Source organism: Heterodontus francisci, chromosome 28, assembly GCF_036365525.1.
Source record: "Heterodontus francisci isolate sHetFra1 chromosome 28, sHetFra1.hap1, whole genome shotgun sequence".
Classification (NCBI taxonomy): domain Eukaryota; kingdom Metazoa; phylum Chordata; class Chondrichthyes; order Heterodontiformes; family Heterodontidae; genus Heterodontus; species Heterodontus francisci.
In genome coordinates, this window is record NC_090398.1 from 1001950 (window position 1) to 1016676 (window position 14727).

Consider the following 14727-nt stretch of genomic DNA (forward strand, 5'->3'; position numbering starts at 1 on the left):
GAATGCTGCACAGTCGGAGGATCAATACTGAGGGAGAGCTGCACTGTCGGAGGGTCAGTACTGAGGGAGTGCTGCACGGTCGGAGGGTCAGTACTGAGGGAGCACTGCACTGTCGGAGGGTCAGTACTGAGGGAGTTCTGCACTGTCGGAGGGTCAGTACTGAGGGTGTGCTGCACTGTCAGAGGGTCAGTACTGAGGGAGTGCTGCCCTGTCAGAGGGTCAGTACTGAGGGAGTGCTGCACTGTCGGAGGATCAATACTGAGGGAGTGCTGCACTGTCGGAGGGTCAGTACTGAGGGAGTGCTGCACGGTCGGAAGGTCAGTACTGAGGGAGTGCTGCACTGTCGGAGGGTCAGTACTGAGGGAGTGCTGCCCTGTCAGAGGGTCTGTACTGAGGGAGTGCTGCCCTGTCAGAGGGTCTGTACTGAGGGAGTGCTGCACGGTTGGAAGGTCAGTACTGAGGGAGTGCTGCACTGTCAGAGGGTCAGTACTGAGGGACTGCTGCACTGTCGGAGGGTCAGTACTGAGGGAGTGCTGCACGGTCGGAAGGTCAGTACTGAGGGAGTGCTGCACTGTCAGAGGGTCAGTACTGAGGGAGTGCTGCACTGTCGGAGGATCAATACTGAGGGAGTGCTGCACTGTCGGAGGGTCAGTACTGAGGGAGTGCTGTCCTGTCAGAGGGTCTGTACTGAGGGAGTGCTGCCCTGTCAGAGGGTCAGTACTGAGGGAGTGCTGCACTGTCGGAGGGTCAGTACTGAGGGAGTGCTGTCCTGTCAGAGGGTCTGTACTGAGGGAGTGCTGCACTGTCGGAGGGTCAGTACTGAGGGAGTGCTGCACTGTCGGAGGGTCAGTACTGAGGGAGTGCTGCACTGTCAGAGGGTCAGTACTGAGGGAGCGCTGCCCTGTCAGAGGGTCAGTACTGAGGGAGTGCTGCACTGTCGGAGGATCAATACTGAGGGAGTGCTGCACTGTCGGAGGGTCAGTACTGAGGGAGTGCTGCACTGTCAGAGGGTCAGTACTGAGGGAGTGCTGCACGGTCGCAAGGTCAGCACTGAGGGAGTGCTGCACTGTCGGAGGGTCAGTACTGAGGGAGTGCTGCACTGTCGGAGGATCAATACTGAGGGAGTGCTGCACTGTCAGAGGGTCAGTACTGAGGGAGTGCTGCACTGTCGGAGGGTCAGTACTGAGGGAGTGCTGCACGGTCGGAAGGTCAGTACTGAGGGAGTGCTGCACTGTCAGAGGGTCAGTACTGAGGGAGTGCTGCACGGTCGCAAGGTCAGCACTGAGGGAGTGCTGCACTGTCGGAGGGTCAGTACTGAGGGAGTGCTGCACTGTCAAGAGGGTCAGTACTGAGGGAATGCTGCACGGTCGGAAGGTCAGTACTGAGGGAGTGCTGCACTGTCGGAGGGTCAGTACTGAGGGAGTGCTGCCCTGTCAGAGGGTCTGTACTGAGGGAGTGCTGCACTGTCGGAGGGTCAGTACTGAGTGAGTGCAGCACTGTCAGAGGGTCAGTACTGAGGGAGTGCTGCACTGTCGGAGGATCAGTACTGAGGGAGTGCAGCACTGTCGGAGGGGTAATAATGAAGGAATGCCGCACTGATGTCAGTCCTGATGTTGTGAAGGAGATGTCAAGAGGGAGAAAGACAGAGGTGCGGGGGGGGGGGGGGGGGGAGGACAGAGGAAGAGAGGGACAGAGAGAAAATCAGAGAGAGGGAATGAGCGACAGAGAGAGTGAATCAGTGAGAGAGAGAGAGAATGAGAGAGCGAGGCAGTGAGAGAGAAGAACGAGAGACACAGAGGGAGAGAGACAAAGGGAGCAAGATAGCGAGAGAGAAAGAGGGAGAACGAGAGACACAGAGTGGGAGTGAGAGATCGAGAGAGAGAGAGAGAGAGGGTGACACACGCTATGTGTTGGAGACTGAGAGACAGTATGGAGACAGACATGGAGGACAGACAGTTTACCATGGAGCCTCGCGCTGTCCAACAGTTTAAATCGCCAGCACCCTTTTTCTGGTCATTATTTCACGTCGATAGCAACCGACAGGGAAGCGAGGCGGGAGAGAGACGCTGAATTTTCTCATCAACCCATCGACACGAATCCAAGATCCCTGCATTCACTCCCACTCTCCCAGTCGGAACCATACTGACTGCCCTTAAAGGGACCTGCACCCCATGAACCACCGGCCACGGCTCCTCCTGCCTCCCTTCGCCCAAACAGATGCTGATGGACCTTCAAGGGCCACCCTCACTCACCAACCCTTCCCCCGACCCCCCCCCCCCCACGTACCCCGAGTGCCTTCGGCTCCCCTTCCAGAAACTTCTGCGTGTAGGCGGTGGGCGGGGCAGCGGGAGATGGTGTTCCTGGGCTCGAAGATTCCGTCCGGTAGAGGTGGGTTACGGTAACGGCCACAGTCTGCGGCCTCTCTGAGGACATCTTCCCTCGGGACCCCTGAGACAGGAAGACATCGCTGGCTTAAACACAAAGAACACACAACCGCGGAATCGCACTGTGCCACAGCAGCCTCTCCAACACAACGCGGGCATTCCACACCATCCTCCTACCACCCCTCGTCATCTCATACCTTCAACATATCCCTCCATTTCCATTCTCCCTCATCTGTTTATCTAGGTCCTGCCACAAATTCCTCCTCCAGCCCCGACAACCCTCCCTAAAACTGTAACCTCCTCCAGTCCCGACAACCCTCCCTATCTCTGTAACCTCCTCCAGTCCCGACAACCCTCCCTATCTCTGTAACCTCCTCCAGTCCCGACAACCCTCCCTATCTCTGTAACCTCCTCCAGTCCCGACAACCCTCCCTATCTCTGTAACCTCCTCCAGTCCCGACAACCCTCCCTATCTCTGTAACCTCCTCCAGCCCCTACAACCCTCCCTATCTCTGTAACCTCCTCCAGTCCCGACAACCCTCCCTATCACTGTAACCTCCTCCAGTCCCGACTACCCTCCCTAAAACTGTAACCTCCTCCAGTCCCGACAACCCTCCCTATCTCTGTAACCTCCTCCAGTCCCGACAACCCTCCCTATCTCTGTAACCTCCTCCAGCACCTACAACCCTCTCTATCTCTGCAACCTCCACCAGCCCCTACAACACTCCCTATCTCTGTAACCTCCTCCAGCCCCTACAACACTCCCTATCTCTGTAACCTCCTCCAGTCCCTACAACTCTCCCTATCTCTGTAATATCCTCCAGCCCCTACAACCCTCCCTATCTCTGTAACCCCCTCCAGCCCCTACAACCCTCCCTATCTCTGTAACCTCCTCCAGCCCCTACAACCCTCCCTATCTCTGTAAATTTCTCCATCTCCTACAACCCTCCCTATCTCTGTAACATCCTCCGGCCCCGACAACCCTCCCTATCTCTGAAACCTCCCACCACTAGGAAGCCCCATTGGGCAGCGTGAAAATTAGGGAATGTTGACGGGCGAAGGTGGGAGCAAAGTTAACTATCAGAGCCTGTTCAGAAAAGGAGGAGGCCCATTCAGCCCCTTCTCCAGCCTGTTACACTGGAACAGGAGGAAGCCCATTCAGCCCCTTCTCCGGCCTGTTACACTGGAACAGGAGGAAGCCCATTCAGCCCCTTCTCCAGCCTGTTACACAGGAACAGGAGGAGGCCCATTCAGCCCCTTCTCCAGCCTGTTACACTGGAACAGGAGGAGGCCCATTCAGCCCCTTCTCCAGCCTGTTACACGGGAACAGGAGGAGACCCATTCAGCCCCTTCTCCAGCCTGTTACACTGGAACAGGAGGAGGCCCACTCAGCCCCTTCTCCAGCCTGTTACACAGGAACAGGAGGAGGCCCATTCAGCCCCTTCTCCGGCCTGTTACACTGGAACAGGAGGAGGCCCATTCAGCCCCTTCTCCAGCCTGTTACACTGGAACAGGAGGAGGCCCATTCAGCCCCTTCTCCAGCTTGATACACTGGAACAGGAGGAGGCCCATTCAGCCCCTTCTCCAGCCTGTTACACGGGAACAGGAGGAGGCCCATTCAGCCCCTGATCCGGCCTGTTACACTGGAACAGCAGGAGGCCCATTCAGCCCCTTCTCCAGCCTGTTACACTGGAACAGAAGGAGGCCCATTCAGCCCCTTCTCCAGCCTGTTACACTGGAACAGGAGGAGGCCCATTCAGCCCCTTCTCCAGCCTGATACACTGGAACAGGAGGAGGCCCATTCAGCCCCTTCTCCAGCCTGTTACACTGGAACAGGAGGAGGCCCATTCAGCCCCTTCTCCAGCCTGTTACACTGGAACAGGAGGAGGCCCATTCAGCCCCTTCTCCAGCCTGTTACACTGGAACAGGAGGAGGCCCATTCAGCCCCTTCTCCAGCCTGTTACACAGGAACAGGAGGAGGCCCATTCAGCCCCTTCTCCAGCCTGTTACACTGGAAGAGGAGGAGGCCCATTCAGCCCCTTCTCCAGCCTGTTACACGGGAACAGGAGGAGGCCCATTCAGCCCCTGATCCGGCCTGTTACACTGGAACAGCAGGAGGCCCATTCAGCCCCTTCTCCAGCCTGTTACACTGGAACAGAAGGAGGCCCATTCAGCCCCTTCTCCAGCCTGTTACACTGGAACAGGAGGAGGCCCATTCAGCCCCTTCTCCAGCCTGATACACTGGAACAGGAGGAGGCCCATTCAGCCCCTTCTCCAGCCTGTTACACTGGAACAGGAGGAGGCCCATTCAGCCCCTTCTCCAGCCTGTTACACTGGAACAGGAGGAGGCCCATTCAGCCCCTTCTCCAGCCTGTTACACTGGAACAGGAGGAGGCCCATTCAGCCCCTTCTCCAGCCTGTTACACAGGAACAGGAGGAGGCCCATTCAGCCCCTTCTCCAGCCTGTTACACTGGAAGAGGAGGAGGCCCATTCAGCCCCTTCTCCAGCCTGTTACACGGGAACAGGAGGAGGCCCATTCAGCCCCTTCTCCAGCCTGTTACACAGGAACAGGAGGAGGCCCATTCAGCCCCTTCTCCAGCCTGTTACACAGGAACAGGAGGAGGCCCATTCAGCCCCTTCTCCAGCCTGTTACACAGGAACAGGAGGAGGCCCATTCAGCCCCTTCTCCGGCCTGTTACACAGGAACAGGAGGAGGCCCATTCAGCCCCTTCTCCGGCCTGTTACACTGGATCAGGTGGAGGCCCATTCAGCCCCTTCTCCACCCTGTTACACTGGAACAGGAGGAGGCCCATTCAGCCCCTTCCCCAGCCTGTTACACGGGAACAGGAGGAGGCCCATTCAGCCCCTTTTCCGGACTGTTACACGGGAACAGGAGGAGGCCCATTCAGCCCCTTCTCCAGCCTGTTACACTGGAACAGGAGGCCCATTCAGTCCCTTCTCCAGCCTGTTACACTGGAACAGGAGGCCCATTCAGCCCCTTCTCCAGCCTGTTACACAGGAACAGGAGGAGGCCCATTCAGCCCCTTCTCCAGCCTGTTACACTGGAACAGGAGGCCCATTCAGTCCCTTCTCCGGACTGTTACACTGGAACAGGAGGAGGCCCATTCAGCCCCTTCTCCAGCCTGTTACACTGGAACAGGAGGAGGCCCATTCAGCCCCTTCTCCAGACTGTTACACTGGAACAGGAGGAGGCCCATTCAGCCCCTTCTCCAGCCTGTTACACTGGAACAGGAGGAGGCCCATTCAGCCCCTTCTCCAGCCTGTTACACTGGAACAGGAGGCCCATTCAGCCCCTTCTCCAGCCTGTTACACTGGAACAGGAGGAGGCCCATTCAGCCCCTTCTCCAGCCTGTTACACTGGAACAGGAGGAGGCCCATTCAGCCCCTTCTCCAGCCTGTTACACTGGAACAGGAGGAGGCCCATTCAGCCCCTTCTCCAGCCTGTTACACTGGAACAGGAGGAGGCCCATTCAGCCCCTTCTCCAGCCTGTTACACTGGAACAGGAGGAGGCCCATTCAGCCCCTTCTCCAGCCTGTTACACTGGAACAGGAGGCCCATTCAGTCCCTTCTCCGGACTGTTACACTGGAACAGGAGGAGGCCCATTCAGCCCCTTCTCCAGCCTGTTACACTGGAACAGGAGGAGGCCCATTCAGCCCCTTCTCCAGCCTGTTACACTGGAACAGGAGGAGGCCCATTCAGCCCCTTCTCCAGCCTGTTACACTGGAACAGGAAGAGGCCCATTCAGCCCCTTCTCCAGCCTGTTACACTGGAACAGGAGGAGGCCCATTCATCCTTTCTCCAGCCGGTTACACGGGAACAGGAGGAGGCCCATTCAGCCCCTTCTCCAGTTTGTTACACGGGAACAGGAGGAGGCCCATTCAGCCCCTTCTCCAGCCTGTTACACTGGAACAGGAGGAGGCCCATTCAGCCCCTTCTCCAGCCTGTTACACGGGAACAGGAGGAGGCCCATTCAGCCCCTTCTCCAGCCTGTTACACTGGAACAGGAGGAGGCCCATTCAGCCCCTTCTCCAGCCTGCTACACTGGAACAGGAGGAGGCCCATTCAGCCCCTTCTCCAGCCTGTTACACTGGAACAGGAGGAGGCCCATTCAGCCCCTTCTCCAGCCTGTTACACTGGAACAGGAGGAGGCCCATTCAGCCCCTTCTCCAGCCTGTTACACTGGAACAGGAGGAGGCCCATTCAGCCCCTTCTCCAGCCTGCTACACTGGAACAGGAGGAGGCCCATTCAGCCCCTTCTCCAGCCTGTTACACTGGAACAGGAGGAGGCCCATTCAGCCCCTTCTCCAGCCTGTTACACTGGAACAGGAGGAGGCCCATTCAGCCCCTTCTCCAGCCTGTTACACTGGAACAGGAGGAGGCCCATTCAGCCACTTCTCCAACCTGTTACACTGGAACAGGAGGAGGCCCATTCAGCCCCTTCTCCAGCCTGTTATACAGGAACAGGAGGAGGCCCGTTCATCCCTTCTCCAGCCGGTTACACGGGAACAGGAGGAGGCCCATTCAGCCCCTTCTCCAGCTTGTTACACAGGAACAGGAGGAGGCCCATTCAGCCCCTTCTCCAGCCTGTTACACTGGAACAGGAGGAGGCCCATTCAGCCCCTTCTCCAGCTTGTTACACGGGAACAGGAGGAGGCCCATTCAGCCCCTTCTCCAGCCTGTTACACGGGAACAGGAGGAGGCCCATTCAGCCCCTTCTCCACCCAGTTACACTGGAACAGGAGGAGGCCCATTCCGCCCCTTCTCCAGCCGGTTACACTGGAACAGGAGGAGGCCCATTCCGCCCCTTCTCCAGCCTGTTACACAGGAACAGGAGGAGGCCCATTCAGCCCCTTCTCCACCCAGTTACACTGGAACAGGAGGAGGCCCATTCCGCCCCTTCTCCAGCCGGTTACACTGGAACAGGAGGAGGCCCATTCCGCCCCTTCTCCAGCCTGTTACACTGGAACAGGAGGAGGCCCATTCCGCCCCTTCTCCAGCCGGTTACACTGGAACAGGAGGAGGCCCATTCAGCCCCTTCTCCAGCCTGTTACACAGGAACAGGAGGAGGCCCATTCAGCCCCTTCTCCGGCCGGTTACACTGGAACAGGAGGAGGCCCATTCAGCCCCTTCTCCGGCCTGTTACACTGGAACAGGAGGAGGCCCATTCAGCCCCTTCTCCGGCCTGTTACACGGGAACAGGAGGAGGCCCATTCAACCCCTTCTCCAGCCTGTTACACGGGAGCAGGAGGAGGCCCATTCAGTCCCTTCTCCAGCCTGTTACACTGGAACAGGAGGAGGCCCATTCAGTCCCTTCTCCAGCCTGTTACACTGGAACAGGAGGGGGCCCATTCACCCCCTTCTCCTGCCTGTTACTCTGGAACAGGAGGAGGCCCATTCAGCCCCTTCTCCAGCCTGTTACACGGGAACAGGAGGAGGCCCATTCACCCCCTTCTCCTGCCTGTTACACTGGAACAGGAGGAGGCCCATTCAGCCCCTTCTCCTGCCTGTTACTCTGGAACAGGAGGAGGCCCATTCAGCCCCTTCTCCAGCCTGTTACACGGGAACAGGAGGAGGCCCATTCACCCCCTTCTCCTGCCTGTTACACGGGAACAGGAGGAGGCCCATTCACCCCCTTCTCCTGCCTGTTACACTGGAACAGGAGGAGGCCCATTCAGCCCCTTCTCCAGCCTGTTACACTGGAACAGGAGGAGGCCCATTCAGCCCCTTCTCCAGCCTGTTACACAGGAACAGGAGGAGGCCCATTCAGTCCCTTCTCCAGCCTGTTACACTGGAACAGGAGGGGGCCCATTCACCCCCTTCTCCTGCCTGTTACTCTGGAACAGGAGGAGGCCCATTCAGCCCCTTCTCCAGCCTGTTACACGGGAACAGGAGGAGGCCCATTCACCCCCTTCTCCTGCCTGTTACACTGGAACAGGAGGAGGCCCATTCAGCCCCTTCTCCAGCCTGTTACAAGGGAACAGGATGAGGCCCATTCAGCCCCTTCTCCAGCCTGTTACACTGGAACAGGAGGAGGCCCATTCAGCCCCTTCTCCAGCCTGTTACACTGGAACAGGAGGAGGCCCATTCAGCCCCTTCTCCAGCCTGTTACAAGGGAACAGGATGAGGCCCATTCAGCCCCTTCTCCAGCCTGTTACACTGGAACAGGAGGAGGCCCATTCAGCCCCTTCTCCAGCCTGTTAAACTGGAATAGGAGGAGGCCCATTCAGCCCCTTCTCTGGCCTGTTACACTGGAACAGGAGGAGGCCCATTCAGCCCCTTCTCCAGCCGGTTACACTGGAACAGGAGGAGGCCCATTCAGCCCCTTCTCCAGCCTGTTACACTGGAACAGGAGGAGGCCCATTCAGCCCCTTCTCCAGCCTGTTACACAGGAACAGGAGGAGGCCCATTCAGCCCCTTCTCCAGCCTGTTACACTGGAACAGGAGGAGGCCCATTCAGCCCCTTCTCCGGACTGTTACACGGGAACAGGAGGAGGCCCATTCAGCCCCTTCTCCAGCCGGTTACACTGGAACAGGAGGAGGCCCATTCAGCCCCTTCTCCAGCCTGTTACACTGGAACAGGAGGAGGCCCATTCAGCCCCTTCTCCAGCCTGTTACACAGGAACAGGAGGAGGCCCATTCAGCCCCTTCTCCAGCCTGTTACACTGGAACAGGAGGAGGCCCATTCAGCCCCTTCTCCAGCCTGTTACACTGGAACAGGAGGAGGCCCATTCAGCCCCTTCTCCAGCCTGTTCCACTGGAACAGGAGGAGGCCCATTCAGCCCCTTCTCCAGCCTGTTACACTGGAACAGGAGGAGGCCCATTCAGCCCCTTCTCCAGCCTGTTACACTGGAACAGGAGGAGGCCCATTCAGCCCCTTCTCCAGCCTGTTACACGGGAACAGGAGGAGGCCCATTCAGCCCCTTCTCCAGCCTGTTACACTGGAACAGGAGGAGGCCCATTCAGCCCCTTCTCCGGACTGTTACACGGGAACAGGAGGAGGCCCATTCAGCCCCTTCTCCAGCCTGTTACACTGGAACAGGAGGAGGCCCATTCAGCCCCTTCTCCAGCCTGTTGCACTGGAACAGGAGGAGGCCCATTCAGCCCCTTCTCCAGCCTGTTACACAGGAACAGGAGGAGGCCCATTCAGCCCCTTCTCCAGCCTGTTACACGGGAACAGGAGGAGGCCCATTCAGCCCCTTCTCCAGCCTGTTACACAGGAACAGGAGGAGGCCCATTCAGCCCCTTCTCCAGCCTGTTACACTGGAACAGGAGGAGGCCCATTCAGCCCCTTCCCCAGCCTGTTACACAGGAACAGGAGGAGGCCCATTCAGCCCCTTCTCCAGCCTGTTACACTGGAACAGGAGGAGGCCCATTCAGCCCCTTCTCCAGCCTGTTACACAGGAACAGGAGGAGGCCCATTCAGCCCCTTCTCCAGCCTGTTACACGGGAACAGGAGGAGGCCCATTCAGCCCCTTCTCCAGCCTGTTACACAGGAAGAGGAGGAGGCCCATTCAGCCCCTTCTCCAGCCTGTTACTCCGGTCAGTTGGATCATGTCACTTCTTGTATTTAAACTCCATTTCCTGTCTTGTGTCCATAATGCTAAGCGCTCTTATCCTCACAAAACTCTATCAATCTCCGTTGTGAAATGTTAAATTGACCCCCGGCCTCCACAGCTTTTTCAGGGGGAGAGGGTTCCAGTTTTCCACTCCCCTTTGTGTGAAGAAGTAATTCCTGACATCACCCCTGAACGGCCTGGCTCTCATTATAAGGTTCTGCCCCCTCGTTCTGCACTCTGTCCCCCAACCCCGACCAGAGGAAATAGTTTCTCTCTATCGACCTGATCAACTCCTCTCAACATCTTCAACACCTCGATTTAGATCGTCCCTCAGTCTTCTGTACTGGAGGGATTACAAGCCTCGTGTGTCTGACCTGACCTCCTCATTTAACCCTTTCTGTCCCGGGATCATTCTTCTGACTGTGCTGCACCCCGTCCAAACCCGATAGATCCCTCGAGACATGGGCGTGTGGGGTAAGGGTGTCCAGACCCGAACTCAGTTCTTTATAGTTCTAGTAAGGTAACTTCCGAATCAGTGCTGCAGAGTAGGAAGGCGACAAGCAAACTTGTGACAACTTGGCACAGTGGTGGCAGCACAACCGCAGGGGCCCGTGAGACACACTCGAGCACTGGCTCCTCCACACAAGCTGCCCAGTAACTCCGACAAGGAGCAATACCCCTACACAGGAGCTCCCGACTCTCTCTTCCTCACCTTGCAGAACGCCCGCCGCTGGCTTCACTGGGTCTGCACACTCTACACAGCCTCCGTTAAATGGAGTTGTCTCCCTTGTTCAGACTGCAAAGCCTTGTCGTCTCTCTCTCGCTCTCTCAAACTCGGAGGTCTCTGTCTCTCCCTTCTGCTGCAGCACTCTCTCCAGATTGATGTTTGACTGAGGTTTAAAAGGGCCAGTCCGAGCAGGTACTCGAAGCAGGGTGTCTGCTCCCCCTGCTGGCAAACATCAACAGTGCTGAAGATTTCTCCCACAGGACTGAGGGAGTGCTGCACTGTCACAGTGACAGTAATGAGGGAGTGCTGCACTGTCACAGGGTCAGTACTGAGGGAGTGCTGCACTGTCACAGGGTCAGTACTGAGGGAGTGCTGCACTGTCACAGTGACAGTAATGAGGGAGTGCTGCACTGTCACAGGGTCAGTACTGAGGGAGTGCTGCACTGTCACAGGGTCAGTACTGAGGGAGTGCTGCACTGTCACAGTGACAGTAATGAGGGAGTGCTGCACTGTCACAGGGTCAGTACTGAGGGAGTGCTGCACTGTCACAGGGTCAGTACTGAGGGACTGCTGCAATGTCAGAGGGTCAGTACTGAGGGAGGGCTGCACTGTCAGAGGGTCAGTACTGAGGGAGTGCTGCACTGTCAGTGGGTCAGTACTGAGGGAGTGCTGCACTGTCGAGTGTCAGTATTGAGGGAATGCTGCAGTGTCAGAGGGTCAGTGCTGAGGGAGTGCTGCACTGTCAGAGGGTCAGTACTGAGGGAGTGCTGCACTGTCGGAGGGTCAGTACTGAGGGAGTGCTGTACTGTTGGAGGGTCAGTACTGAGGGAGTGCTGCACTGTCGGAGGGTCAGTATTCAACGAGTGTTCCACTGTTGGAGGGTCAGTACTGAGGGACTGCTGCACTGTCGGAGGTTCAGTACTGAGGGACTGCTGCACTGTCGGAGGGTCAGTACGGAGGGAGTGCTGTAGTGTCGGAGGGTCAGTACTGAGGGAATGCTGCACGGTCTGTGGGTCAGTTCCGAGGGAGCGCTGCACTGTCGGAGGGACAGTACTGAGGGAGTGCTGCACTGTCGGAGTGTCAGTACTGAGGGAGTGCTGCACTGTCGGAGGGAAAGTACTGAGGGAGTGCTGCACTGTCGGAGTGTCAGTACTGAGGGAGTGCTGCACTGTCGGAGGGTCAGGACTGAGGGAGTGCTGCAGTGTCGGAGGGTCAGTACTGAGGGAGTGCTGCACTGTCGGAGGGACAGTACTGAGGGAGTGCTGCACTGTCGGAGAGTCAGTACTGAGGGAGTGCTGCACTGTCACAGGGTCAGTACTGAGGGAGTGCTGCACTGTCACAGTGACAGTAATGAGGGAGTGCTGCACTGTCACAGGGTCAGTACTGAGGGAGTGCTGCACTGTCACAGGGTCAGTACTGAGGGAGTGCTGCACTGTCACAGTGACAGTAATGAGGGAGTGCTGCACTGTCACAGGGTCAGTACTGAGGGAGTGCTGCACTGTCACAGGGTCAGTACTGAGGGACTGCTGCAATGTCAGAGGGTCAGTACTGAGGGAGGGCTGCACTGTCAGAGGGTCAGTACTGAGGGAGTGCTGCACTGTCAGTGGGTCAGTACTGAGGGAGTGCTGCACTGTCGAGTGTCAGTATTGAGGGAATGCTGCAGTGTCAGAGGGTCAGTGCTGAGGGAGTGCTGCACTGTCAGAGGGTCAGTACTGAGGGAGTGCTGCACTGTCGGAGGGTCAGTACTGAGGGAGTGCTGTACTGTTGGAGGGTCAGTACTGAGGGAGTGCTGCACTGTCGGAGGGTCAGTATTCAACGAGTGTTCCACTGTTGGAGGGTCAGTACTGAGGGACTGCTGCACTGTCGGAGGTTCAGTACTGAGGGACTGCTGCACTGTCGGAGGGTCAGTACGGAGGGAGTGCTGTAGTGTCGGAGGGTCAGTACTGAGGGAATGCTGCACGGTCTGTGGGTCAGTTCCGAGGGAGCGCTGCACTGTCGGAGGGACAGTACTGAGGGAGTGCTGCACTGTCGGAGTGTCAGTACTGAGGGAGTGCTGCACTGTCGGAGGGAAAGTACTGAGGGAGTGCTGCACTGTCGGAGTGTCAGTACTGAGGGAGTGCTGCACTGTCGGAGGGTCAGGACTGAGGGAGTGCTGCAGTGTCGGAGGGTCAGTACTGAGGGAGTGCTGCACTGTCGGAGGGACAGTACTGAGGGAGTGCTGCACTGTCGGAGAGTCAGTACTGAGGGAGTGCTGCACTGTAGGAGGGTCAGTACTGAGGGCGTGCTGCACTGTCGGAGTGTCAGTACTGAGGGAGTGCTGCACTGTCAGAAGATCAGTACAGAGGGAGTGCTGTACTGTTGGAGGGTCAGTACTGAGGGAGTGTTGCACTGTCGAGGGTCAGTACTGAGGGAGTGCTGCACTGTCGGAGGGTCAGTACTGAGGGAGTGCTGTACTGTCGGAGGGTCAGTACTGAGGGAGTGTTGTACTGTCGGAGTATCATTGCTGAGGGAGTGCTGCACTGTCGGAGGGTCAGTACTGAGGGAGTGCTGCACTGTCGGAGGGTCAGTACTGAGGGAGTGCTGCACTGTCGGAGGGACAGTACTGAGGGAGTGCTGCACTGTCGGAGTGTCAGTACTGAGGGAGTGCTGCACTGTCGGAGTGTCAGTACTGAGGGAGTGCTGTACTGTTGGAGGGTCAGTACTGAGGGAGTGCCGCACTGTCGGAGGGTCAGTACTGAGGGACTGCTGCACTGTCAGAAGATCAGTACTGAGGGAGTGCTGCACTGTCGAGTGTTAATATTGAGGGAATGCTGCAGTGTCAGAGGGTCAGTGCTGAGTGAGTGCTGCACTGTCAGAGGGTCAGTACTGAGGGAGTGATGCACTGTCAGAGGGTCAGTACTGAGGGAGTGCTGCACTGTCGGAGGGTCAGTGCTGAGGGAGTGCTGCACTGTCGGAGAATCAGTACTGAGGGAGTGCTGCACTGTCGGAGGGTCAGTATTCAACGAGTGTTCCACTGTTGGAGGGTCAGTACTGAGGGACTGCTGCACTGTCGGAGGTTCAGTTCTGAGGGACTGCTGCACTGTCGGAGGGTCAGGACGGAGGGAGTGCTGTAGTGTCGGAGGGTCAGTACTGAGGGAATGCTGCACTGTCTGTGGGTCAGTACTGAGGGAGTGCCGAACTGTCGGAGGGTCAGTACTGAGGGAGTGCTGCACTGTCAGAGGGTCAGTACTGAGGGACAGCTGCACTGTCGGATGGTCAGGACTGAGGGAGTGCTGCACTGTCGGAGGGTCAGTACTGAGGGAGTGCTGCACTGTCGTTGGGTCAGTACTGAGGGAGTGCCGCACTGTTGGAGGGTCAGTACTGAGGGAGTGTTGTACTGTCGGAGTATCAGTACTGAGGGAGTGCCGCACTGTCGGAGGGCCAGTACTGAGGGAGTGCTGCACTGTCAGAAGATCAGTACTGAGGGAGTGCTGCACTGTCAGAGGGTCAGTACTGAGGGAGTGCTGCACTGTCAGAGGGTCAGTTCTGAGGGAGTGCTGTACTGTCGGAGGGTCAGTACTGAGGGACAGCTGCACTGTCAGAAGATCAGTACTGAGGGAGTGCTGTACTGTCGGAGGGTCAGTACTGAGGGAGTGCTGCACTGTCAGAGGGTCAGTACTGAGGGACAGCTGCACTGTCAGAAGATCAGTACTGAGGGAGTGCTGTACTGTCGGAGGGTCAGTACTGAGGGAGTGCTGCACTGTCGGAGGGTCAGTACTGAGGGAGTGCTGCACTGTCGAGGGTCAGTACTGAGGGACAGCTGCACTGTCAGAAGATCAGTACTGAGGGAGTGCTGTACTGTCGGAGGGTCAGTACTGAGGGAGTGCTGCACTGTCGGAGGGTCAGTACTGAGGGAATGCTGCACTGTCGGTGGGTCAGTACTGAGGGAGTGCTGCACTGTCGGAGGGTCAGTACTGAGGGACTGCTGCACTGTCGGAGGGACAGTACTGAGGGAGTGCTGCACTGTCGGAGGTTCAGTACTGAGGGAGTGCTGCAC

At 57.7% G+C, this 14727-nt stretch overlaps 1 protein-coding gene across 1 annotated transcript in view; it reads right to left on the minus strand.

Moving 5' to 3' along the window:
- The window catches only part of LOC137385071 (membrane-spanning 4-domains subfamily A member 15-like), a 151974-nt gene extending 141130 nt beyond the window's left edge, over positions 1-10844 (minus strand). The window contains exons 1-2 of the mRNA XM_068059811.1: positions 10677-10844; positions 2287-2448 (exon numbers count right to left, since the gene is read on the minus strand). Coding sequence (XP_067915912.1) covers positions 2287-2433 — 147 coding nt within the window. The 5' untranslated portion in view covers positions 2434-2448; positions 10677-10844. The remainder of the gene's footprint in view (positions 1-2286; positions 2449-10676) is intronic.
- Between the last annotated feature and the right edge of the window lie 3883 nt (positions 10845-14727).